Source organism: Malania oleifera, chromosome 2 (genome assembly GCF_029873635.1).
Source record: "Malania oleifera isolate guangnan ecotype guangnan chromosome 2, ASM2987363v1, whole genome shotgun sequence".
Lineage (NCBI taxonomy): Eukaryota > Viridiplantae > Streptophyta > Magnoliopsida > Santalales > Ximeniaceae > Malania > Malania oleifera.
In genome coordinates this window covers 135,511,274-135,536,965 of record NC_080418.1, presented here as the reverse complement: position 1 = coordinate 135,536,965, position 25,692 = coordinate 135,511,274, and the positions used below count along the sequence as shown (strand labels likewise).

Below are 25,692 nucleotides of genomic sequence, written 5' to 3'. Positions count from 1 at the left end.
CAGTACGATGCCATGGGAGTTGGCGACTAGCCATGTGCCGGTGGTGCTGTGTTTAGCGGGTTGGCTATGGGCCAACGCCGTATGTCACGGGCCGGCTTCTAGCCGATGGGTGTGACGACACCGGGGTTTTGCTGATCATATGTGTGTGCATGTATGCACTGTTGTGAAATTAGTACTAGAACTGCATTTAACTATGTGTATATTGCATCATGATAATACTCAAATGCCACACACCGATATAACTTATATTCTTCCTTATTGAGAGGTGTTTCACCCCTACTATACGTACATATTTTTCAGGTCCTTCGAGTAACCGGAACTAGCGTCCTTGTGTCGGGAGCGTAGTGGCCGGTGTAGTGCGGGTAGCGCTTGGGTAAGTGTTAGGACTTGTATTTTGTGGGTTGCCATTTTGAGATATGTTGGGCACCCGTTTGTACGTTATTTGATGGACCCTTGGTTCTATCCTTGTATAGACTTTGGTATGGTACTGTATGTATATAGAATGATCGTATTTCCGCTGTGTATATTCTATTGTGATTGGATGTGTATAGGGTGTTTGGGAATCCCACGTGGTCAGACCTTCATCCTTTGTACTGTATCTTTGGATGTTTTGTTGGATATAGGGACATGTTAGGTTACTTATTCACACCTGGGACCCATTTGCGGGTTCGGGGCGTGACAGTTCACACTTATGAGAATGCAACAGATATGTTGACAAAGTTTGTTACCACGGACAAGTTCAAGTAGTGCTTGGACTTGATTAACGTCTCTAGCTGTTAGATGGGAGGCGTCCCAGCCTATTGTCCTTAGTGGAGCTGCGTGTTATGTTTTTGGTTTTCTCTTAAGTGGTAAATATTCATCGAAGTGGAAATTGTTGGAGTATGTGGCTCATATTTAGTGGAACACATATACAAAGAAAGCATGTTGAGAAAAAATAAGGAAGATGGGTTACATGAAGAAATAGTCGGCATTTTAGCCTTAGGAAGAAACCATCGATGTTTTGTCTGAGCTATCGACAGTTTCAATCTCAGTAAGAAACCATCGACGATTTTGATCGGCGCTGGTTTTAAACTTTGTACGTGTAGAGTTAGCATATATACAATGTTGTAACCTTGATTTTGATAGATAGTGAATTTCAGCCGCTACTTGCTTCCGTAAACATAGGCACATTGCCGAACCACGCTAATTCTTATATCATTATTTATTTGCTTTCCTTATTATTTGTCTGATTGTGTTTTCGTATTATTCATTGTTAGTTGCTACATTACACGATCCGATTGAGTTTGTTTCCGCTGCATATTAATTTACACAATATTTTTGCATTTCTTATATGCATTTATTAAAAGTTAAATATCAAAAGAGTATTAATAAACCTTTAATATATTTTGCGCGAACATCATATATATATATATTAATTTGTATTTGAAGCATCAAATATTAGCAAATTTAAAACAAATTTTTAAATGCAATTTTACATGGTACTACTTAAATTTTAAAATAATAAAAATATTTATCTTTTATTTTTTTTAAATATTTTTTATTCAAAAGAAATATAAGTGGGAAGAACAAACAAGTGTTGGAGTGTCTTTAAATCAAAACGAATCAATATAGTAAGACATTCAAACTCAACAGAATAAAAAATTTTGATCTTATAACTCGTTTCAAACTTGTTCATAATCGAAATAGTTAAACTTGAACTTTTATTTGGTTATAAAATATTAAGTCTTGAGATTGACTCCTTTAAGTTTGATTTACTTATAAAATAATATATTATAAAAAATATATAGCATTTATATAATATAAAATTAGTAAAATTATAAGAAACTCAATTAAATTTGATTAAGTTGGGGAATAGAATTAGAATGGAGTCAACCCAAACGCGGACGACCACTGCAGATGCTTCTGGAAACCAAAGGAGAGGCTCAAACTCGTCGCCCATGAATCTGCGCACCCTTTCGCGCCACGTGGCAGCGAGAGATCCGTGAGTTTGATGGTTCCCCGAGCTGTCCAATCAAATGGGGGTTGGCGTATATTGAGGCGGGGTGAATGGCCGGTAGAATTCATCACGAGACAGTCCTGTCATTCTATCCTTTCTTTGCACAGCTGTCGGCCACCAGCCCAGTGTGAATGGTCCGCCGCCTATTCAAATTCCCTTTTTTCCTCCTCCCCTCAGAAAAAAACACAAGTTGATATTTCCTTTCCAACCCGCCAGGCGGCCGGGGCATTGAAAATGATTGGAGGAGCGAGGAATGACGGCCGCATTTAATGTTTCGGTAAACCAACCTTCTTGGGCACCGCTATTGAATTTGCAATTTAATTTTGTCCATCTATTTTATTTTTTATTCCCAATTTATTAGGAAAAGAAACTTACTCCCGAAGGTTTGGATTTTTTTAAAAAATAAATATTAAAAATATTATGACAAAATACACTGGCCTCTCCCTAGTTTAGTAAAATTGTTACTTTCTCTTAAATTTTAAAAATTACAGTAACCTTCCTTAAGTTTTGTCCAAAAAAAAAATACTAATCTCCTCTTGCATTTAGTACAATAATAAGTTTTTGAAAGAAAATTTGTATTTTTTGACAAATTTTACATACCATTTGTGACATTTTTAAAATTTTAAGAAAGATTAATTAAATTTTGGGTAAAAGATATTCACCTTCCTAAGATTTGACGAAAAAACACATACCTCTCTCATGGGATTTTAAAAATTTCAGGGATGTTCTATAAAATTTGTCAAAAAGACACATCTTCTATTGTATTTTGTAAAAAGATGAATTCTTTTAGGGATGGTTGTGTTTTTTTTTCCTAAGCTTAAGAGAGGTTTGTAATATTTTTGAAAACCTTAGGAGAGAGATTTAAACTTTTTAAAATCTCAAGGGAGGTAAGTGTCTTTTTCTCAAATCTTAGGGGATGTAAGTGTCATTTACTTTTAAATTTTTGAAACCTTACTAGAGGTTCTCTTATCCTTTTATCAAATTTCAAAAAAAAAGAACTTCTTTTATCTCAAATTTTATATCACATTTAACTTTTTACCTACTAATGGATATCTCAATTTTTTAATAACAAACAAACTAATAAGAAATATTGAGCAAATGACAAAAAATAACCAATGTAAAGGTGAAAAATATTTTTTCACTCTAAAGCAATTTGAAAAAGGGCAGAAATAACTACTAAAATAATCCAAAAATATTAAACAAACACAAATAAAATTTCACTGTGTAAAGAATTAATGCAAATTTAATATGGTAATTTGACTTGGTTGCATACAAAATTGAAACCTATGAACTTTTGAAAAAAAGAAAAAAAAAGAAAGACTTGAAAATGAGAGTCAAAACTTTATTTAAAATATAAACTAAAAGAAATGCTTTTGAAGTTTTAAAAAGATTATCACGTTTCTTCATTTTTTTTTTCTTCATGGAATAATGAATCATGCCATGTTGTTTTACTTGTAATGAAAATTAAGTAATAAAAATAAAAGGTAAGTTAAATTTCTATTTAATATATTTAAAAAAATAAATGCTAACAAAATTCTTCCTAAAAAAATAAATAATGAAATACAATTCTTGAAGATAGATATGAAAATTAGGAATTTAAACTTTTCATTTGAAAAAATTATAATTATTTTGAATTTAAATGTTAAAAAAAAAAAAAGGAAACTTGATTCGGAATCAAACTTGAGATTTTAAAGGGAAATCAAAATAAGTTCGGCGTCGGACTGCAACAAATCAAGATTCCTAAACTAAATAAATGAATAATGAAATTACAGAAGAAGACAAGGACCCAACTCCTAACAGAAAACTACCTACCACCGCTCTCTCTCTCCCTCTCCCTCTCCCTCTCCCTCTCCCTCTTTGTGCTATGTGAAAAGGGCGAAAGCAGAGGAGAGGAGGGGTCATCTACCAAATGGAACTCGTGAAGAACAACTCCATCACGTTTTCCTTCTGACCTTCTTCTTCTTCTCTTCCTACTCGTCTACGACGTCTAGCCCCCACCATCATCACCACCACACGCAAACTACTGAAACCCAAAATACACGGTATCCCGGCAAAATAGCGGCTCCTCGATTCTAGGGTTTCCTCCCTTTTTTCCTCTCTGATTCTTCTTTATCCTTCTTACCCGCGACCCCGGTCTATTTTCCGGCGTTTCTTGGCCTCAGGTCCGTTTTCGTTTGCTTCCGATGAATCGGAATTTGTTCTTTGTGTTGTGCATTGTGCCTCTGTTGTGTTGCCGAGTAAACGTAGGTGAAGAAAGGGAAGCGGACTTTTATTTATTTATTTTTAATTTTTATTTTATTTTCTTTATTTTTAAAAAGTTTTGGTGTTGTTTGGCTTTTTGAGAAAGATGGGTCTGCTCGATGGAACTGGGGACTTGTGCTTGGTCTGAGTTGAGTGGAGTCTTTTGTCTCACTGGGTAGAAGCGGGAGGAACATTTTAGGATATCCACAGTTCGTAATTTCCTTTTCTTTTCCTAGGTTTTCTTGGCAACCAAGCACAGGATTTTGTTTGTTTGTGAAGATTTGAAATTTGCAGTAGTATAAATGGCGGACGGTTGAACTGGTGTTTGATTTTTGTATTTGTTGTTAGTGAGCTATTCTCTTGTTATTGGAACCGTATGATTTTTGGTCAGATGCTATTGGGTCTTAGCTGAGGCATTGCTTGGTCAGTAATCTCAGAGTACTTCTCTTGATTCTGAGAGCAAAAATTACATTGTTTTTCTTCATTAAACCAAGACAAGAAAAGCGTGTTTAAATGCTTACCATTTTGTACCTAAATGATTGGAGCGCTTTTTTGTACTCATTTGCATTGAGCAGACAGCCTTAATTTTTGTATATACTTTCTCTATTTGTCTATAAGTTGGACATTTGGTGCCATACAATCAAGGCTAATATCTGCTCAAATGTAAGTGAAAACCAAAAGGCCTCTGATAATTTAGATGTGATTTGGTGCCAGGCATGGCCACTCGTGTGGATGCTTTATGTTAGAATTGGATATTTGAGTTAAATGCACTTTTGGTTGCCAAACTTTTTGAAAATTTCTGCTTTGGTGTAAATGTTTGCTTTTCTAATGTAGTCACTCTACATTCTAAATTGTTGCAATGCAGCATGAAGCTGTGCAAGTACTGGACTGAAAATGCAGTGATTCAGACTGTATGGTGATCACATTAAAAAAAAATAAAAATTGCAGCGGCCAAAATAAAAAATTTTAAAATTCAGCGGTGGAAAGTGCATTTAGCTCTACAATATTATTAAAATATTGCAATTCAGTAATTGTTTCTAGTCTAGTTTTTTGTTGTATTCTGTACTTGAATATTTTTTGTTTCCAAGGTATAATAAATAAGGGCAAAAGACACTCAGTCTCCTAAGGTTTGGCAAAAAGATTTTTACAAACCTCCCCTGAGATTTTTAAAATGCCACAGACCTTCCCTGAGGTTTGTCAAAAAGACACAAACTTTCCCTCAAAATACTTTTCTTTTTGCAAAATACAAGTGGAGGTTTGTGTCTTTTTTTGAAACCTCAGGGGGATGTCCCTGGGATTTTGAAACCTTAGGGGAGGTCCTTGGAATTTTTGAAACCTCAAGGGAGGTCATTGTCTCTTTACCAAATCTCAGGGGAGGTCAATGTCTTTTGCCCAATAAATAATGTGCAGTTAAACTTATGATTCATACAATAAAAATTTGGGAAAGGGTAATTGAGCAAAAACTAAGCTTAGAAATGAGAGTTCTAGAAAATTTGTTTTGTTCTTTACTTTTATGCCGGGGTGATCATCTTATATATCCATTAAGAAAACTATACAAAATTTTAGAAAAAAAGATTATGATTTATACATGATTTTTATTCACCTATTGAAATCCTAGGGTACTTAGGGAAGTTTTTTGGTGGGTTCTAGAGAAAAGGGAGGAAAACGTATATATTGAGGATGTATATACTAGGGCAATGACTAGTGTTAGGACTACATGTTTGCTTTGAGTCATTGTCTTGTTTGCTTTAATTATAGAAAGGTTAAGGTATTGAGGTTGCATGGTATGTTGTTTGAAGATGAAATTATCTTGATTTATGAAACTAGAGGTAGAGTGGAACCCTAGTTGAAAGTAAGGAGAAAAGGTTTAAAATTTGGAGGTTTTAAGAGAATTTGAAGTAAGAGAAGGTGCAAAAGAAGTAAATTTTAGCCATTTTAGGAGGAATGCTGGGGAAAATATTAAACTTGATGGTAAAAAAAATTCTTCGCACGAGCAGATTTGAGTACCTTGGATCTATTATGCAAGTTGGAGGAGAAATTGAAGAAGATGTATTACATACAATTAAAGTACTAGATGGAGAAGCACTTTGGTGTGTTGTGTGGTGATAAAGGGAGGACTTTCTTTGAAGTTGTCTATTCATGGATGGAGGTGTGCAAGATGTGGGGAATAATGAAGGTTCCTATTGGTAAGGGAGGTTGGCAGAAGAAGCTTACTGTCACTGAAGAGAGAAAGTTGTGGCGATAGTTTATGCAGTTTGAGGTTTTAAGCAAGTAAAATGTTGAAGAAGAAGATGGTGTCCGTTAGGACAAAGTATAGTGGGCCTTCATGTCCTTTTATACTAAGGTTATTGGATAACAAGAATAAAGAAAACCGTTGGGCCTACAAATATTGGGTTATGGTGAGGTATTATCCACTTTGGCCCATTGGGTTTCATGGTTTTGCCTTATAAAGGCGCCTCACGAGGATGAAGCCTACTCCATTCTTATATGGATTGAATCTCCCTACTACACATTTGATGTGGGATCCTTAGAGGCTTTCCTACTTGATTCATGACGCTCTCATCAATGTGGTTGTGGTCGACACCTCCATGTAGAATCCACCCACATGGAAATGCCCTAGGGTGACTCTGACACCATATGTAATAGTCTTGTCTCAACTTTGGCATGGCCTCATGGACCATGGTTTGTCCCCTAAAAGGTGCCTCGTTGAACTTACTCTATCCTTGTATGGCTAAGGTCTCCCTAGTACAAGCCTGATGTGCGATCTTGACTCTAAGTTATGTGTCAAGGCTGATAGACCAGGTATTACTAATGTTCTGGATAAGGCATTCGATTCAAGCAATTGGAAGATTGCAGTGCTTGTGTTGTGGAGTTGTCTAGGAATCTTCATGTTGAATACAGTGGTTAATAATGTGGGCGAGGGTGATGGTTACTTAAGGGACTGTGGGTTACAGCATAGTCTGCAACCTCATTAGTCACTAACAGAGCATCACAATGACATAATATGCCTACCCCCACAAAAGCACCCTGAGCTTGAGAGATTGTACTTCCTCTGGCTAAACTCAACCTATTGGTTAGCACCTTAGCAATAATCTTATACATACTAGTAACCAGACTAATAGGCTGAAATCAGCAACATGAAAAGATTTACTCTTCCTAAGCACCAAAGTGATTAAAGTAGAATTAGTACTCTTTCTTAAACACCACTAAAGAACTCCTTAACATGTTTACTAAATCCACTCTAACCATATCCCAACAATCTTGGAAGAAAGCCATATTGAAGCCATCCACATCTGTAGCCTTATCCCTATCCATGTCAAACACAAAATGCCTAGCCTCACTTTCCTCAAAAGGTCTCCACAACCAAGACTGCTGATCCAAAGAAATGGTATTCCACTCCAAACCCTCAATCATTGGTTTATCTTCACCCTAAGAAAAAAGATCTGCAAAAAAATATATAAGCTCACTAGCTATTAAATTAGGATTAGAAATAACCTCTCCCTCCCTGACCTTCAACTCCCAAATAACACTCCTCCTTTTACAATTAGTCAAGCTATGAAAGAATTTAGAAGTACAATCACCCTCCCTTACCCACTTCTGCCTAGTCTTTTGTCTCCAACTCTTCACTTTGTATAAAAATAACCCCCTCTAATGCTTTAATTTAATCCACCCTCTTAACCTCTGCAACCACTGAAGGCATCCCTTCCTCCTCTTTGCTATCCAACAAGTCAAAATCCTGCAAAATACTATTTTTTCTTATTCCTATTGTCTCCAAAAACCTCTCCATTCCACCTTCTCAACAGAACCTTAACTCTTTTAAGCTTAAATTTATGTACATTTTTACTTCTCTTGGTCAATAAATTGAATTGAAATATTAGCACAAACACATTCTATAATATGATTGAATATGGTTTGTTAGGTCATTGAACTTTTCATAACTCTGATATTTAGATGCTTGCTTAGAGATAAGCTTATGAAACAAATTTTCTAATATTATAATCAGGTGCTTGAATATTTGAAAACATTTAAATTGGCTTAGCTTGTGATGTGTTGAATTCTTATGCATTGCTGTGAATCTAAAACTGACAAAAAGGGCCTTGCATGAGCTTTCATGGTGCACTAATTTCTGTGCTTCTATTCCAGTTTTTCTGGTTTTGTCAACTGGAACAATGTCAAGTTTGGAGGAGCCACTTGGTCTTGACAAGTTGCCAAGCTTGAGCACTATTGACAGGCAGAGGTTCTCCTCTAGTGCTTGCAGTCCCAGCATGGAGGACATGGGAATGGGAAGCTGTTGGATTGAAGGGAGGAATTGCAGGTCATCCAACAACTGCGAGTAAGTGTGGCTCTTGTTTTAAGTTTCTGTCCTCTTGCTGATCACCCCCCAACCTGATTCCCTTGTTTCTTTCTTGTTTTCCTAAGTCACTTCATCAATATAATTGTAGACACACATAAACAAAATGTTGTTTAGCTTATGCACTTTATCAATATAATTTTAGACACACACCAGTGGGATGATGTTCAGTCTTTATATTATGTTTCACTTTATATTTTCTTTTTTGATTGTGTAATCTTGTGTGATTGAATGATATTATAGCTGCACATATGTTCATATCACAGTGGAGTATCCTTAATGGTATTGTGAATTTTTTTCTGCAGTGAAGATTATGAAAATCATAAAAGAGAGCGATTCACATGGAGAAGACAAAGAAAAGACGAGCCCCATAGTAACTCCTTCAATCAAAGGATTCTTAGCTTAGGCAGGAATCACAGTGTGTATGGAAGTGCTAGTGAGTGTCAGTACTTGCCAGATCATCACTATAGCTCCCCGTGCAATGATAGAAACATAAGAAGCATTACCAACAAGGTGATTCGATAATGAATGTTAAATTACTATATTTTTCATTTGTCTTCAAGCTGTAGGACTGTTATTATGTCATCTTGTTTAATTGACAAAATTCTTTCGTATATTTGTTTTGAGCTGACCATGGTTTTGAAGAATCTTCTATTAAGTTAGGCATTCTGTGTGCATCCCAACTTCTTCTCACAGTAATAACTTTTGCTTTGTTTTCTTTTTGTTAATTTTTTTCTCTGATAATTTTTTTATTTGGGTAATGCAGTTTTTAAGAGGTATACCAAAGTTTGTGAAGATAGTGGAAGTTGGTCCAAGGGATGGATTACAGAATGAGAAGAATATAGTACCCACTGCTGTAAAGGTTGAATTGATTCATAGACTAGTACATTCTGGATTGCTTGTTGTTGAGGCTACAAGTTTTGTCTCTCCAAAATGGGTTCCTCAGGTAATTCAACCATATCACTTCTAGATGACCTTCTACATGGTCCATCTGTTGTAAAGTCTGATGTCTACTTGTGCTTGAGCTTCATATATGCCGTGGTTGGGAATCTTTTGCGCACAAATATTCTAACCTTGTGTCAGTTTTGCATGCTATTCTCTAATTAAGTTGTAAATCCCATGTAACCTGGATGGCTGAAATATCAGTCAGGTTTTTGGGATCAAGCTCCACTCTCTTACTATGCTTTTTATTTTTTTTATTTTTCTAAAAACTTTTTTGCTTCTAAATCTGTTCAGTCACTTTTGTTTTGTTTCAATATTCAAATTCTTGATGGTAGTTCTATGCTTGTGGGATCTATATGGTAAAGAATGTCATGCTGTCCCATCAAGAGTTTATGAGCATAAGAATCAGTCCAATAACTTTATGAAGTTTTCTTAAGGGACCTGTTCTAAATTCACGTTGTAATTTATGAACAGTATAGAATAGAGATTTGGAGTAACCTTTTCTATACAATCAAGAGTTTAAAATAATGATGCACGTACAATCAAGAGTTTAATAGAATGATGCATAAATATTATTTCTGATATGCAGAGATTTGATACATAGTATTGGAAATTCAGTACCTTGGAGCTGAAAATGAAGGGCATTCTTGCATATAGACAGAAAAAAAAAAAAAACTTTGATGACTTCAATAGTTGTCTTGGAAATGACCCTCTAAGTTTGGTTGATGGACTTGCCACTACCTTCCCCTAGAATTTTTTTGGAAAGAAACTTTTCTAACATAATGTATTAAACTGAACCTTATTATACTGAATATTTGTTGAGTTGAGAAACATATAATATCCTATCTGATGAGAAAATAAAGTCATGCAATGATACTGCAGGAAAGTGTAATTGAACAAAGACTAAGGTTAGAAATGAAGGACTCGGAAGGAGAGTTTTATGGGACGACTATAAGAACAGCGGTCTTGTACAAATCAGAATGTTGGGCAACTAACAAACAATATATCCACAAAGTTAAGTTTGCATTGCCAAAATGAGAATGCTAAGGTGGATGAGTGCTATAATGCTAACATATAAAATAAGGAATTGACATATTCACAGTAAGTTAGGCATAACACTTGAAGATAAGATAAGAGAGGGGCAGCTCAAATGGTTTAGGGCATTTAGGCCCAAATAGTGCAGCAGTGAGGAGGCGTGAGCTAGTTACTAATAGATACCTAAAATAACTTGGAATGAGATAGTGAGTAATTGTTGGAAGGAACTGCCCATGATTGTGTAAATTGGCTGATAAGGATTCATGTAGCTGACCCCATCTAATGGGACTTAAGGCTAGGTTTGTTATTGTTTTGTATGAAAAAATAAAGATAATTTTATAAATCCAGCGACTCCATGATACCCAAGAAACAATTCATAACCTTCTAAAATGGACGCTATCATATAGAAACCTTCAAGGATTCAGTTTTGATGATTGGAATCCTACAAACTGTAAACCACTAGAAGTAATGCAATAAAGCCTAGCTGAAAAACATAAATTCATAAATGTAAACGTCATAAATGACAAGGACAAGCAAATTTGTCAACACTGGGTATCTTTTTATATAACAATACGTAGAAACTTATCCTTGACAACTTGCAACTTCTCATAGAAAAGATTATTTGATTGTTCGACGGCTTGTTTTTCTTCTGATGTCTACCCTTTTCCTATTGTATAATAAAAAAGTTCTTCCTATTGGTTTCAATCAATTAAATTGATTAAACTAACAATGTGAAAATTAAATTGATCTTCTCAAAATTTTAGTAAATTCAAGTTGCACACATGATTGTCTTCAACATCTGAATCATTATCTTTGGAGTTACAGAGCATTTTTTCATTTTCTCATCTTCCGTTTTAGTGTTCAAATAAACAGTAGCATCTAACTTCTTTTCTCTTCAAATTCTTCATATGAATGATAGACTATGGGTGTGTAATCATGAATAAAGTGTTATTTTCTTGTTACTTTTGTAACTATTGCTGCCTTGGCTCCTTTTGTATTTGTTGATGTCTTTGTGTCTTTGTTGGTTATCGGCTTATCGCAAGGCTTGCTAAGTATTGGCTTTCAGCAGTTTTGCATAGAATGGATTTTTTGTTCAGTTGCTAATTGCTATATTGCAATTCCTTCATTCAATTTAGGCATAAAGCTTGTGGATCAAGATTTTATTTTGTTATGCTCAGAGAAATTTGCGTGAAAAGTGAAAATGATTAGGCTAACAGGTGCGCCCTCTAGTAGTTCAAGGGCTGTTAGATTTCAGATTTCGTACAAATATAGCACCATTGTTGGCAATGTTGCTGTTGTTCTTAGTGCTAGTCATCCAACTTGGATCATTAAGGCTTATCATACCATTTTACATAGTGGCATGTGATGAATAACATAGAATGAACTTGAAGTTTTGAGTAAAATCTCTGGAATTCACTAGTTCATCTTTGAACCCTAGATCAACTAGGAAGATTAAAAAAAAGCTTTATTAAATTACTCATTTAACTAAAATCCCACTTTTACCCTGAGACACCTAGTTATAGGCTCCATAAAACCTCAACAAAAGTTGAAAATTCTCAAATTTGTTTTATGTAGTGTAGTTATCTATGAAAACTCAATTCGACTATAATAATTCCTAAAACTACCAAAGAAAATACAACCTTGAAATTATTCAAAATGAAAATTACAGAAAAAGATGAAAATTTCGGAATATTATGAAAAGCACGGGTGTTAAAATTCAAGACCTGTTTGAAAACTCGTAGAAACATAATTCTGGAAGATAGTAGGCTGCATGCATCACACCTTCCTTGGACCCTTGGTAGGGCGTGGGAGCCTTGTGCACTGGTTTTAGTTTTATACTCTAATTATTGGTTAAGATTTCAGTGCAGGCATTGATTCTCAGTTACATGGTTAGAATATTTTTCTTGTGTTCTTCTTTCAGTGCTCTCTCTCTCTCTAACATTCTGTGTGCATGTGCATGCATAAGCATCCGTGGGGGTGTGGGTTTGTGTGTCTATGTGTTGTCTGCATGAACAAACATGCATGAGCAGGCAGGTACGTGCATGTGTGCGAAAGCACGTGTTATGTGTTTATACATGTGCACTTGTGCGTTGTGAACATGTTATCCCTGAGCTTGTGATTGTGGTCTCTGATTGTGTTCTTGGGGCCAGTGATGGAGTGAAGGGGGGAACTTGATTCTCTGATGAGTTTCTACTTCTCTATTGTGTCTTATTATTAGTCAGCCCTAATATTCAAACAGTACTTAACAACCATGATTTGACAATTTAAACTTTTATGTTTATGTTTACTAATCATATTCTGAATGTTGGAATCTGTTAAAGCTCTTTGCTAATTCCCTTCTTTATCTTTTTTTCAGTTAGCGGATGCAAAGGATGTAATGGAAGCAGTTCAAAATGTAAAGGGTGCTAGATTGCCAGTCCTGACACCTAATTTAAAAGTGGGTAATCTTTAGTGGAAGAGCCATATTTTTTTTAAACAATGCCATTTTGTTGTGAGATGGGTTCTCAAATTTGTTATATTAACCATGTCAGGGCTTTGAAGCGGCTATTGCAGCTGGTGCTAAGGAAGTAGCGATCTTTGCATCTGCTTCTGAGTCCTTCTCAAAGTCAAACATTAATTGTGGCATTGAAGAGAGTCTGAGGCGTTACCGTTCTGTTGCTCTGGCTGCTAAGAAGCTTTCAATCCCTGTTCGTGGGTATGCTTTATTTTTCTGTTTCTTCTCACTATTTTGCATTTTGTAACATGCTCATGTATCCATGTGAGTACTAGGAAACTGTGGAAATTTGGAATTTTTGACATTTTAAAACCAAATTGCAAGCTAGATTTTATTCATTTGCAGTAGCATAATGCAAGTCTTCTGATAGTGAATAAGCTTAAGTTTAAACAATTGTGCCATATTGATAAATTTGCAGTCTTCCACTAGAGTGATTTGATATTAAATGCATTATTAGCCTGTCCTTATGAAAGTACTGGCAGGAATTACTGTTACCTTAAGCATGTTCCCTTTCCAGGAAAATTCTCTCCATTTCCAAAATCTGTGATTTTGAAAAATTTCCTGTAGGAGCCCCATTTTGTCTGCCATTAAATCCTTAATTGTGATTTATGTCTGTTTTTATTTCTAAAATTTTAGCTGTTCATAACTTGCCTCATTTTTCCCTTACTGTACCAATCTCTTCTCTCTCTCTCTCTCTCTCATCTTTTTGATATGTAAGATTAGGATTAAATGAAAATGACGCACATTAGGAACCAGAACAATCTGAGAAGCTAAGACAACTGGACCACATAAGGACATCAAATTGTTACGAGTTGCTGGTACATAGTCTGGCGTTTTCGTAGAAAGAAACATTGTGGTTCTTTGTGTTAAGGACTAGCAGGAAACAATGGCTTTGGAAAAGCTGTAGTTAATATGAGTTGAGGTCTTCAGACAAGATTTTGGTGGGAGTGCTGCTCTGATATGTTGACCTTTAGAGAAAGCAACTTGAATAAGCACATCCACCATGCCCCCTCCTACTGGGAACGTCCTTCCTAAGAATTCTGGAAGCACTATCGATGACTTTGAAGTGATTTAACATATTTGTGGAAGCACAAGCTGGATGTATCTTGTTCTTTGCTTCGTTGGAACAGCTGGGGGTATTTGGGCAAACATGGTTGCCCTGCTTTAGACATTTATATCTCCTATTGATGCTTCTGCCCTTGAATTTCTATCACCAGGAGGTCCTGGGTTCTAGTCTTGTTGCCCGTGTTTTTTGCATGGCATTTAAAAAATTATTGTGTTCTCTATCATGGTTCTTATTTATCATGTGTTTATCTCTCCACTTGCTGTCGGGTTGGATGCGTGGGGGTTTAAAGCTTCATATACATTGTTGGCCCACAACTTAATAGCTTAAGCTTTTAGGTACGTGGTAATCTAACACTATCTAGCCCATACTTGTATTCAATGACTTCTTAATAGCTGCTCTTTCTTCTCATCAAGCATCAATTCCATTTTCCAACAAGAGCATTTTGTTGAACGAAATGTGATATTTGATCCCCAACTTTCCTTGATTTATTGGTTTTTTGGCTATGTCCCAATGTATTGGATCACATTTGAAGCCCTCTCCCACGTTGCCCCATGGGAATCTTCTCTAAAGGCCTTCCAACCTCTTAGGCTTCTAACAACGAATGGGAAAGGGAGACATGTCTCAATGAAAGACAGATTGATGAGCTTACTACTTTGCTGAGTGTGTTTGGTGTTCTTTGTTCCCCAAATGGGGGGGAGATGTTTGGGTTTGGGAAGGGGAATCTTCAGGTTTCTTTTCTTCTTAGTCTTTCTTCCTGAACTTATTGAACGCATCAACCCCTAGTTATCTTACTTATGTCAATTGGAAGGCTAAGGTTTCTTTTAAGATCCGGGCTTTTATCTGGACCTTGATTCTTTCCAGGATTTATATAAATGACTTGTTAGTTGTTGCAGATAAGACCATAAGGCCATAGGCCTAGATATTTGTATGTTGTGCTGAGAATCTTACGAGACTAATGCGCACCTTTTTCTATGTTGTCAAGTGGCTAGTCAACTTTGGAATGCTCTGTTTTCTTGTTTTGATGATGCATGGTTGGTTCCTCAAAATGTGGGATGGCTTCCTGGGATGAGAATCTGGAGTTTTGGGAAAAGTAGCAAAGGAAGGGTTTTATGAACTGTGGTGCATGCTATTCTTTGGACCCTATGGCTAGAGTGGAACGCGAAAATTCTCAATATTCAAACAACATCTTTCCTTTTGCTGTGGGCAGAGTTATCTTCTTCCTTCTTTTTGGACACACTCTTTTTTGAATTTTTTGGGGGATTTCACTTTCCAATCTTTGAAACAGAGGGCATCACTTCTGTAGCTGTCCTATCCGATTTTGGGAGGATGTCTAGTCCTTGACAGATTGTATTTGTATTTAATCTTATTCAATGGAATTTTTTTATTATTAAAAAAAAATGATGAGTAGGTTTAACGAAGTGCTCTTATGAGGTCGAGCCTTCCTCCCTTTAACAAGTACTTGCTCTTCCAACCTGCAAGCTTCTTTCAAACTTCTTGATAGGACGCACATGGTTTCCTCCTTAAATTTTGATCCCCGTGGCAACTTGATGTATGACAAAGGAAGTTTCCTACCCTAAACACCAAAAATCTCTGCCAAAGACACCCCATCACAACCAAAATCAGCTCACTCTCTCTTAAACTCACATTTACGGCCAATTTTTTTTCAAAGAGCAAAAGAACACATCTCAAAGTTAGAATTTATTCCATGACTGCTCTACAAAAAATTATAGTATTGTCAGCAATATAAATGGGACAGTAACATAATTTATATGCACTTCTTATCAAATCATATTCCTCTCCTCTCTGCCCTTGTTAGCGGTTGTTAAGATCTTCCATGGCAAAGATGAAAAACAGAGGAGATAATGGACCTCCTTGCTGCAAATTTCTCGATGATTTGAAGAATCCCATTGAGTTGCCATTGATGGGAACAGAGATACTTGGAGTGGAGATGCATTTTTTAATCCAAGAGCACCATGTCTCACTGAAACCCATTGTCTTCAACATAAAAAGGATAAAATCCCAGCTTAGATGGTCATAAGCCTACTTCATATAAAGCTTGCCAGCCCTCCACTTCTAACTTGGGAGTCAACACAAACTTGACTCCCTTCAAAGAAGAGCATTTCGAAAGATCGCCACTGTGCCTTCACCTTCTTAGCCTTGCTAGCAATTTTGAGATGATTTTTCTAAATGCTTCCAACAAGGCTGATTGGATGATAATCTTTGATGTTAATCACTTAATTGCCTTATTTTTTTTTTTTTAGGAATCGGGCAACAAAAATGTTCATACTATCCGCAAATTCTCCTGAGCTGTGCGATTCCTCAAGTCATCAAATCATTCCTTGCACCTGTGCAATTTTATTGCCAAAGAGCTGAAGTGAAGCCATCCGAACATGGCATTTAATCTCTATTGCACTCCTTAAGAGCTTTCAAAACCTGCTGCTTGCTAAAAGATCTAGATTGTTCCTTCACTAATGATAGGAAACTCAAGGTCTCTTAATGAGGGCTTTCTTCCTACCTTCTTGGAGTACAATTTCGTGCAAACACAATTTCATGCAGAAGCTACATATAGCATTCTTGATTACTCTTTTGTCTTTAGAGACTTTCCTATCGTCTTGACCCTATCAAAAAAGTTAAATCTTCTATGAGCATTTGTGACTGAAAGAATTTTGTAGTTTTATCACCCCCTTTAAGCCAGAGAGCCCTAGATTTCTGGCACCAATGGATTTCTTCCATATGGACAGCTCTCTTTTGTGACCTAATCTTCTGTTGTTTTCTTCCATTGAATCCTCCTTCCTTTGCATCCAGCGAGTTTCTCCCCCCATAACTAATTCCTTCACAGAAACATTGCTAAAGCTCTCCTTGTTACCCCTTCTGATCTCCTGCTTCAGCATTTCCATTTGTTTGCTACTATGTAGCCAGCATGACCCTCCAAATGAAGCTATTCCCTTCTCTCTTCTCAAATTCTTCCACTTTTAATCACATATCTGAAACTAAAGGGGATAGGACCCAATTTGCTCATTTGCGTTCAGAAGGATATGGTGGTGCTCTGGCATAGGTCTCGGTATGACTGTATAAGCATCTTGAGTCGCCACCAGAAATAACTTTTCTTGGTCTGTAATCACTAAAAAAATCTGTCTGTAGATTCTGGAAAGGGGGACTGATTCTTGGAGTTTGACCAAGTAAAGGACCCCCTTCCCCTACAGAAAAGGAAAAGAAATAAAAAGTACTCATGAAGAAATTAAGGTGGCATTAGGTAATCGGCAATCAGCTCTAGGAATGAAAAATCGGAATTGTCAATTCCAATTATTTGCAGGCATCCCCTTCTGATTCCATTTTGTCCCATGATCGGATCCCTGTTTTAGCCTACATTGTGTTTCTGGCATATTAATCCATAAACAAGTTCAATTCTGCTGGAATCATAGGAAATTCTAAAAACAAAAATTTGCCCCTTGCCCTACATTCATGTTCACACACATACATAATACATATATACATAACACTATGTTCATCTATCCATGCTCACATGGATGCATGTGTATAGACATACACATGCATGTGTGTATACATATTGTTTGCATAATATATCCATATATGTACATATATTTACCCATATATATGCAGTGTATTCACATGCGCACTCACACATGTACATGCATGTACGTACACATACATGCGTTAACATTCACACAAGCATAGACATGTATACATACTATAAAATAATATGTTATATACAGTATTAATATATATTTTATAATGTATATTGTGTAATGTAAAAAAAAAATCTGTTAAATCATTTATGTAACTATATAATAATGAAATTTAATAGATTCAGTACTAATGGTAGAATAATAATGTTTTTTAATTATGTAATATATGTAATAACAATATAATATAATAATTATTTATCTTGAATCACAAGCTGTAATACGAGAATATGTTTTTTTATATTATATTATATTGTTATATATATATGTATATATTTAGCAAAGTACATAATACTGAAATATAAAAAATAGATAATATTAATAACTGGTAATTTCATAATCTAGTAATATCCGAAGAAGCACTAACATCAACAAAACATACAAGGATGATACGAACAGAGTCATATGGTGACCTTGTGCTCTTGCAATTAATGTTACACATTGTAGTTTGATCAAATGATGTTATGAGAACATGGAGATTGAGGTTTTATGCATTCATAGTTTGATTGAGGTTTTATAGGTACACAAAAGAGGGAGAGATACTTGTTGGAGGTTAATTGCTGTGAGCTCAAACAACCTGTCTCCTGTGTGGCTCAAAACTTTGGACCAACGCTAAAAGGGTTGAAGATTGAGCAGTTAAATATATGAAGCACCACTTCATCTCCTCTTCTCCACCCACCCCCCCCAAAAAAAATATTTAGTAATTATATTGCTGAAAAACACATTTCAATGTGTCTCAAGTGTATCCCCACAGTGGCCGATTGTGTCCGAGATACATCGGAAAATAAGCCTCATTTTTTTTTAATTTTCTGCCACATATTAGATATTTGTGCTGGTGTGTTGGAGAAGTATTGATGTCTTATTTGTTTTGGACACTTTAGGGTTTGGAAGTCTTGATGCTCCTTAGGCAATAAAAGAAATATAATGATGTTAAGAAATATAATAAAATGCAATATTCAGCTCATAATAAAGTATGTGATAGTCAATAAAATGTTTTAAACACTTTAGGGTTTTGGAAGTTTCGGTGCTTCTTAGGCAATAAAAGAAATATAATAATGATAAGAAATATATTAAAATGCAGTATGCAGCACATAATAAAGTATGTGATGATGATGATGGTATTAATGTTAATAGGAATTAGTAATCAGATAATAAAAAATAAAAATGTTATAACTATATTAACCCTATGTTTGGAGAGCTCTTGGATTTGGATTTATATTGGATTTGGATAAGATGTAGTACAAAATTGTATTGAAATTTGTCCAAATCCACCCAAATCCAAGCTTTCAAACTCAGCGTGAATAATTTTTATATTCATCAAGGGCATTATTGGCAAATTAAGCTGATTCAATTCTTATTTTTTATATATATACCAATTACTAATGTAAATTTTCAATTCTGATTGTCTGTTGAGCCCAATACTTTTTTTTTGGGGGGGGGGGGGGGGGGGATCTGCCATTCGGTTTTGAATTCCTGATTATTATTCCAATTCCACTTTTGAACCAAACACCACGTAATTTTCTCTCAAGCAAGCTATCTTAAAACTATTCCCACTTCTTTTGTAAGTTCCATTAAAGCCCACTGTGCTGCCTATTTTTGTCTTATTCGAATTGCTCTCTCCAAAATAATTGTCTAACATGTCTCTCCATTGGCCCATACACCCCTAAGAAGGTCTACTATAGTCCATTTAACTAATTGAGAACTCAAGCCTTTTTAGCTCTCTGCTTCCCATTACTGCCCATATTACTTGTTTTCCCAATCACATTTTTTTCTTCAAAGTTTCTATAAGCTTGCTGTTCAACCCTTCAAAAGATACACCTGCTAGTCGGCTGACTATCTTCACATTTTAGCACCCAGGCAGACACTTGTTCTTGAAGATCTTCACTTTCCAAATCTGACTCCAAGCCCAATCCTGGTGCCGCAGCTTCAGATAGGTCACAATCACTCAAACATAACTCCTTCATCAAATGCAGTTGAGATCCGGGTTTAATATCAACCAGAACAACTGCAAGCTCTCTCGCTTCTTCCTCTAGTCTTTAATCTGTGTCTTTTATATGATGATACTCATCTTCCAGGGTAAACTTGTAGTCTGAATACTTCTTCATGCTTAGACAGTTGCATCCTTCCTCCAATTGTTTTACTCCGTTTTTCCTCTTTTTGAGTTCCCTTCTGAAGCCACCCCATTGTCTTGAGGAGCAAGATTCTCTGTTGTTGTGACCTCCTTTATACCTGATGAGTCCACAACGATGGGTGCCTCCTCAGTCCAAGATCCCTTTGGAGCATGGTAACTCCCATATGCGTTTCTATAGACTGAGTCACTGGGTTTTATTTTATCTAAAGCTTGATCTTAGCCTTGAGGTTTAACTAACTCTCCATACTGTTGCACCATGCTCTGTGGTGTGCTGTGGAGGTTCTTCATCACTTCCAATTGTTTTTCTGAATTTTCTGGTGAAGTCATAAGAGTCAGCCATTTAGAAGGTAGTTTTAAATTTTTATTGCTATTTTGCTGAGGAAAATAATTTTTTTTTTGAAATGCATCAAAAGTTTGAACACTATCAGTACACGATGAAAGTGACTGGCCTGCTCATACATTGCTTTAGATGTAATAATGCTTCACCTTTTTAAATTTTTTTGGTCAAAACCATATATTCTTGAATGCATTCTAGCAAATTCTATGTGCCCCACTGTTGATGATGGCCTAGTGATTAACTAATAATCTTTTCGGATGTTTGTATATGTTTTACTAGTTTCTTTGTTGGTTCCATAACTACATATTTCGTGTTTCCATGGTACAGAAGCTCAATATCTTGACTTACTCATCATTAATTAATATACCATGGGTGGAAACTGGGCTATGAGTTATAAATTGATTTCATGAATATGTTCAAATTCTCAGATATGTTGTGAGTTTACACTTAGTATCTGCACATAATCAATGTGTGAGTTTTCAACTTTAGCAATTGATGTACTCTGCTATTTTTAGCTGGCATTAAGATGGAGAATTGGTATTTAAATTTGATAGGTATGTATCATGTGTTGTTGGATGCCCTGTGGAAGGCGCAATTCCTCCTTCAAAAGTTGCATATGTGGCAAAAGAACTTTATGAAATGGGTTGCTTTGAAATCTCTCTTGGTGATACAATTGGGATTGCTACGCCAGGTAATGTTCTTAAATACCTTTTTTGGAATAATGGGTGAAATTTGTTTGGATTAAAAGACAAGCATTAGTTAATTTGTTTCTGCAACTTGAACTTGCTCTCATTGTGGAGATTTTTTGTTCCTAAAATGCATTGCTGCTGTGAACTCTCTGATATATTTTACTGGTTCTTGTTGCATGTTTTTAGACACAGTAAGGAAGATTCTGCAACTTGTATCATCCTTTGCGTGCTTCATATGATTTGCAGAGTCTCTTTCATTGAGCACCTTTGATTTGTGCAATACCATTCAGAGCCCTAATTGCCCAGGCTGATGTTTCATGTGAGGTCTATAGTCATTGTAACTAATTTGGGCTTTAAAACACATGAAAATTGTTCTAACCACACAATTTATGCTATGCACTCTGATTTGGTCACCAATAAAATCCAAGTCCTCTCATCTTTCTCTCTCATTCAAAGTATTGGAAGCAAGTTTTTCTATTGGCCCACATGAGAGCAAATAAAGATCTCACCGTGGATTGAGAGTTCATCTCATGCCCTGCGTGCTGGCCTATTCCTATATGTGTATCAGTGCAGATTCAGTTGAAGTTGGTTTTTTATATTTTAAATATTATTTTTTATATTTAAGGCACTTTGGAAAAAACATATTGTTTTTATTCAAACTTAGATTTTCCTTTGACCAGTCTAAGCCTGTGATGAGGTGGTGACGAACTCAAATTTGATCAACTAAAAGGGCATGAAGAACTTTCAATCCAATGGTGGAGATCCTTTCCATGGTTCCATGTTAGCTCCACAGTAGAGGACTTGCCAAATGCAGTAATGCCCAGGACCACATTCTGCTAACTGCAATTTTAAATTTCTAATACCTTGAAGTGGCTGTCTCTAAATTGTTGCCCAGTTCATTTTGATTCTTTAAGAACCTCTTTTGCCTTTTATTTTTCTTTTTCATTTCTCCCCTTTTTTGTCAGGTACTAGTTCTCTCCCATTCAGCCATTGGCTAATTCATAGGCATCTATTCTCTCCTCTGGTCCTTTTCTATCGCAGGAGTCTCAATGCAGTTACTAAATCCCAATGCAGTTACTATATGTTTGTGAAAATGTTTGTTAATTGTTTGGAATTAGCAGTATGGTGTAAGTGTTTCCAGGGCATTGATAAAATTAAACAAAGATTTATTATTTGATGAATTACTATGCTTGTTTTGTGAAGTGCATTTTGATGGATGTAAAAACAGAGCTAAAAAGGGTGAAAGGGAGTTAGCTAACTTGAAGTGTTTGGTGAGTTAGAAGGAAAAGGATTGAATAGGGGGGTTCCTTAGATAATTTTTAATTTTTAATTTTATTTAATTTTATTTTTATGAGATGGACTTCTTTTCATTGTAACTTCTCTCTCTGTCTAATATACCTTCTTTTATTATCTATCTATCTATCTATCTATCTATATATATATATATATGAAGCATGAAGTGATTAGCTCGATTATTTTGGCCATGCCTACAAAAACTGTGATTTTTGTAGTGGTCATAGTGATGATCCCATTTATTTTTGTCCATGCCCAAAGAAAATTAGATGTCAATTTCTTGGATTCTATCAGGTTTGTCAAAGTTACCATTATATTCACCTTTGTTTCTTCCCATCCTCCTTTTATTTGGCACAGGTGCTGTTATTCCAATGCTGGAGGCTGTAATGGCTTTTGTTCCTGTTGAGAATATTGCTGTCCATTTTCATGACACTTACGGGCAGTCCCTTCCCAACATTTTAGTATCCCTGCAAGTAAGCTTTCTACTCTTGGAATTGTGAAAAGTACTGAAAATTTGCCAGATTGGCTTATTACAAGATTGAGCTCTTATGTACTCCTGGCACAACGCATTTAACTAGAGTTCAGTGGTTTACACAGACACACACAGAGACGAGGAATAAGCATTATACAAGTTTTTATTATACCAAAAATACCCTTACTTTATTATATAAATCTGCCCTCAAAAGGAAAAAAAGCAAGGTCATTCTTGGCATGGTAAAAATGGGTCTGATGGTAATCTACTCTTGAGTTAGGCTGTCAAAGTGCTACAAAGTAAACATACCTACAACACTTCATTAGTAGTAGCTTCTTATCCACTTTATTATACGAAAAACATCCATCATTTGTTAAATTAAATTTCCCTGAACCTTAGAGAAAAAGTTTTGGGCATATTAAAAACGGGTATGACAATAGCTAAACTTTGTAAAACTGTAATGTAGCAGTCTCCTACATATATGTTGGGTTCCTTCGTGATCTGGTTTTCTTGGAAGGACCCATAGATCATGCAGTCACTCTTGTGTTGAGTAGAAACCACGATCCTTCTGCTAGCGAAATGAGTTATAGAAGTCCTACTGCAAGAATGACATAGAAGATACTTTTGGAAGGCTCCACCAGTATTATTACGCATATGGTGGATCTCTTCGAGGCACCAACCATGTTCTGTGATTCTAGATTGATTGTTCATTTTTCTTGAATACTAGTGTATTTAATTTTGACAGATGGGGATCAGCATAGTTGATTCATCTATTGCGGGACTGGGAGGGTGTCCATATGCCAAGGGAGCTTCAGGGAATGTTGCCACCGAAGATGTTCTATACATGCTCAATGGGCTCGGTGTGAAGACAAACGTTGATCTGGAAAAGCTCATGCTGGCCGGGGAGTTCATCAGCGAGCATCTGGGCCGCCCATCTGGTTCCAAGACTGCCGTTGCCTTGAGCCGTGTCACAGCTGAATGCTGATACCTCTACAATGAAAGAAAATGAGTGTGGATTATTCTTATAGCCTGTAAGCTCTATACATGGGGAAAAGAAAGAATGCAGGTAGAAGAGGAGGAACAGAAATCTCTTTGGTTCTGACGTATGGCATTTTTCTTCTCTTGGCTGCGCTGCCCTGCATTATATATAAAGAGTTAAAATAAAGGAAGAGCCTAGAAGTAAAGATTATTATAGTACTAAATTGACTTTGTAATTATGGCCATGGGTCACATGATCCAAATCTTGATTTAGAAAAAGAAAAAAAAGAAAAGAAAAAATATATCATATTTGATTACAAAAGATTGATGCTCTATCTTCTTACACATGGGGGTCACATGGTTTTTCTTTGTGCATGTCTTGGGAAATTTCTAATCTTGAGCGCTATTCTCTTGGGTTCTACAAGTAAATCTTTAATGATGGAATTTGTAGTTATTAAAATAACTATCAATGGCTTAGTTTGTAAAAGGGGTGGAGATTGTTAACTATGGATAATCTGTGGACTTAATTCTTTAAAGTCAAATATTTGTATAAGAAACACCATTTTAGAGAAATGAAACTAGAAAAAGGAACCAGATTTTGGAGATCGATTGTTCGTGTGATTCCTGAAGTTTTAGAGCATGTCCGTGTTCGAATTAAAGAAGGGTCGGCTTCTTTCTGGTTTGATCGTTGGTTAGCCTCCGGCCCCCTTTGTGCTAAGGTTTAGGAAATTAGTAACCATAAACTTTGAACTCGAGATTGTTGGGATAGAGATGGGTGGAATGTTGATTTATTAGTGGATCTGTTGGGCGAAGATCAGGTTGAGGAAGTAATAAACTTTGCTATTTCTTGCAAGGAAGGTTCAAATACAGTAATTTGGGAACTTATAACAGATGGGAAATTCCCTACGGCAAGTGCTTGGGAAATTATAGGGGAGCATAAAGAAGAATTCTCAGTTGTAAAATGGATTTGACATCCTATGTTGCCAAAAAGGGTGTCAATTTGTATGTGGAAGTCTTGATTTGCTTGTCTTTCGGTTGATATGCATATTAAAGAAGTAGGTGTCCAGATGGCCTCTTGATGTGATTGTTGTTCAAATGCCAAGATTGAATCTCTAGACCATGTGTTTTGCATCGGATCTTTTGCTCAGGAGGTATGGAAAAAAGCAGCAATAGCGTTGGGTGTTAGTTGTATGACAACGAGTACTTGGAAAGGTAGAGTTAATGTCTGGTTTAGTTGTGTAAGACGGGCCTCACAGTTAGGCATTTTGGTAGGTCTTATACCTAGTCTCATCATCTGGAGACTCTGGACTCGTCGATGTAGAGTTAGGATGAAATCAATTCATGATTCGGTGAGAACTGTGTGGCTTGATATTAAATATTGGCTGAGATCCATTTTAGACTAGTTAAATAAATGAGCACCTGCTTCTTGCACGGATATTGCAGTCCTTCGTGCTTTGGATATTCAAGTAAAAAATGTGGGGGTTCGTCTTCCTCGTATAGTCAGATGGTGTAAACCTGTGATAGGTTGGGTTAAATTGAATGTGGATGGGAGCTGTAAAGGTAACCCAGGGAATTGTGTTGGTGGAAGCGTGATAAGAGATGAAAAAGGTTTATTTAAAGCAGCTTTTTTCTCATTATTGGGTTATGGAACAAATAACATGGCTGAATTGAAGACGATTATTTTAGGGATTAATCTGTGCAAAGATCTCGGATTTGATCAAGTAGAGATTGCATGTGACTCTGCTTTGTTAGTTCAGTGGATAAATTCTAGGAAGTGCTCGGTTTGGAACTTATGGGATTTGTGGGAAGAATTTATGCTAGCATTAAGAGGCATACAGTTTAAAGTGGAACATGTTTACAGGGAGGCGAATAAAAGTGCAGATTTCTTTACCAAACAGGGTGAATCTGGTATTCTCGATCATATAGTTGCCAAGATGATCTTCCTCAGCAAGTCAGGGGGATG

At 36.1% G+C, this 25,692-nt stretch overlaps 1 protein-coding gene across 1 annotated transcript; it reads left to right on the top strand.

The window, feature by feature from the left end:
- The first annotated feature begins 3,770 nt into the window (after nt 1-3,770).
- On the top strand, nt 3,771-24,051 carry LOC131148885 (hydroxymethylglutaryl-CoA lyase, mitochondrial). Its single transcript, XM_058098843.1, has 9 exons — nt 3,771-4,158; nt 8,381-8,570; nt 8,894-9,101; nt 9,355-9,534; nt 12,922-13,002; nt 13,097-13,260; nt 20,852-20,988; nt 22,637-22,752; nt 23,497-24,051. The coding sequence occupies exons 2-9, from the start codon at nt 8,407-8,409 to the stop codon at nt 23,734-23,736; spliced, it is 1,290 nt and encodes a 429-aa protein (XP_057954826.1). The 5' UTR covers nt 3,771-4,158; nt 8,381-8,406; the 3' UTR covers nt 23,737-24,051.
- Nucleotides 24,052-25,692: the final 1,641 nt, after the last annotated feature.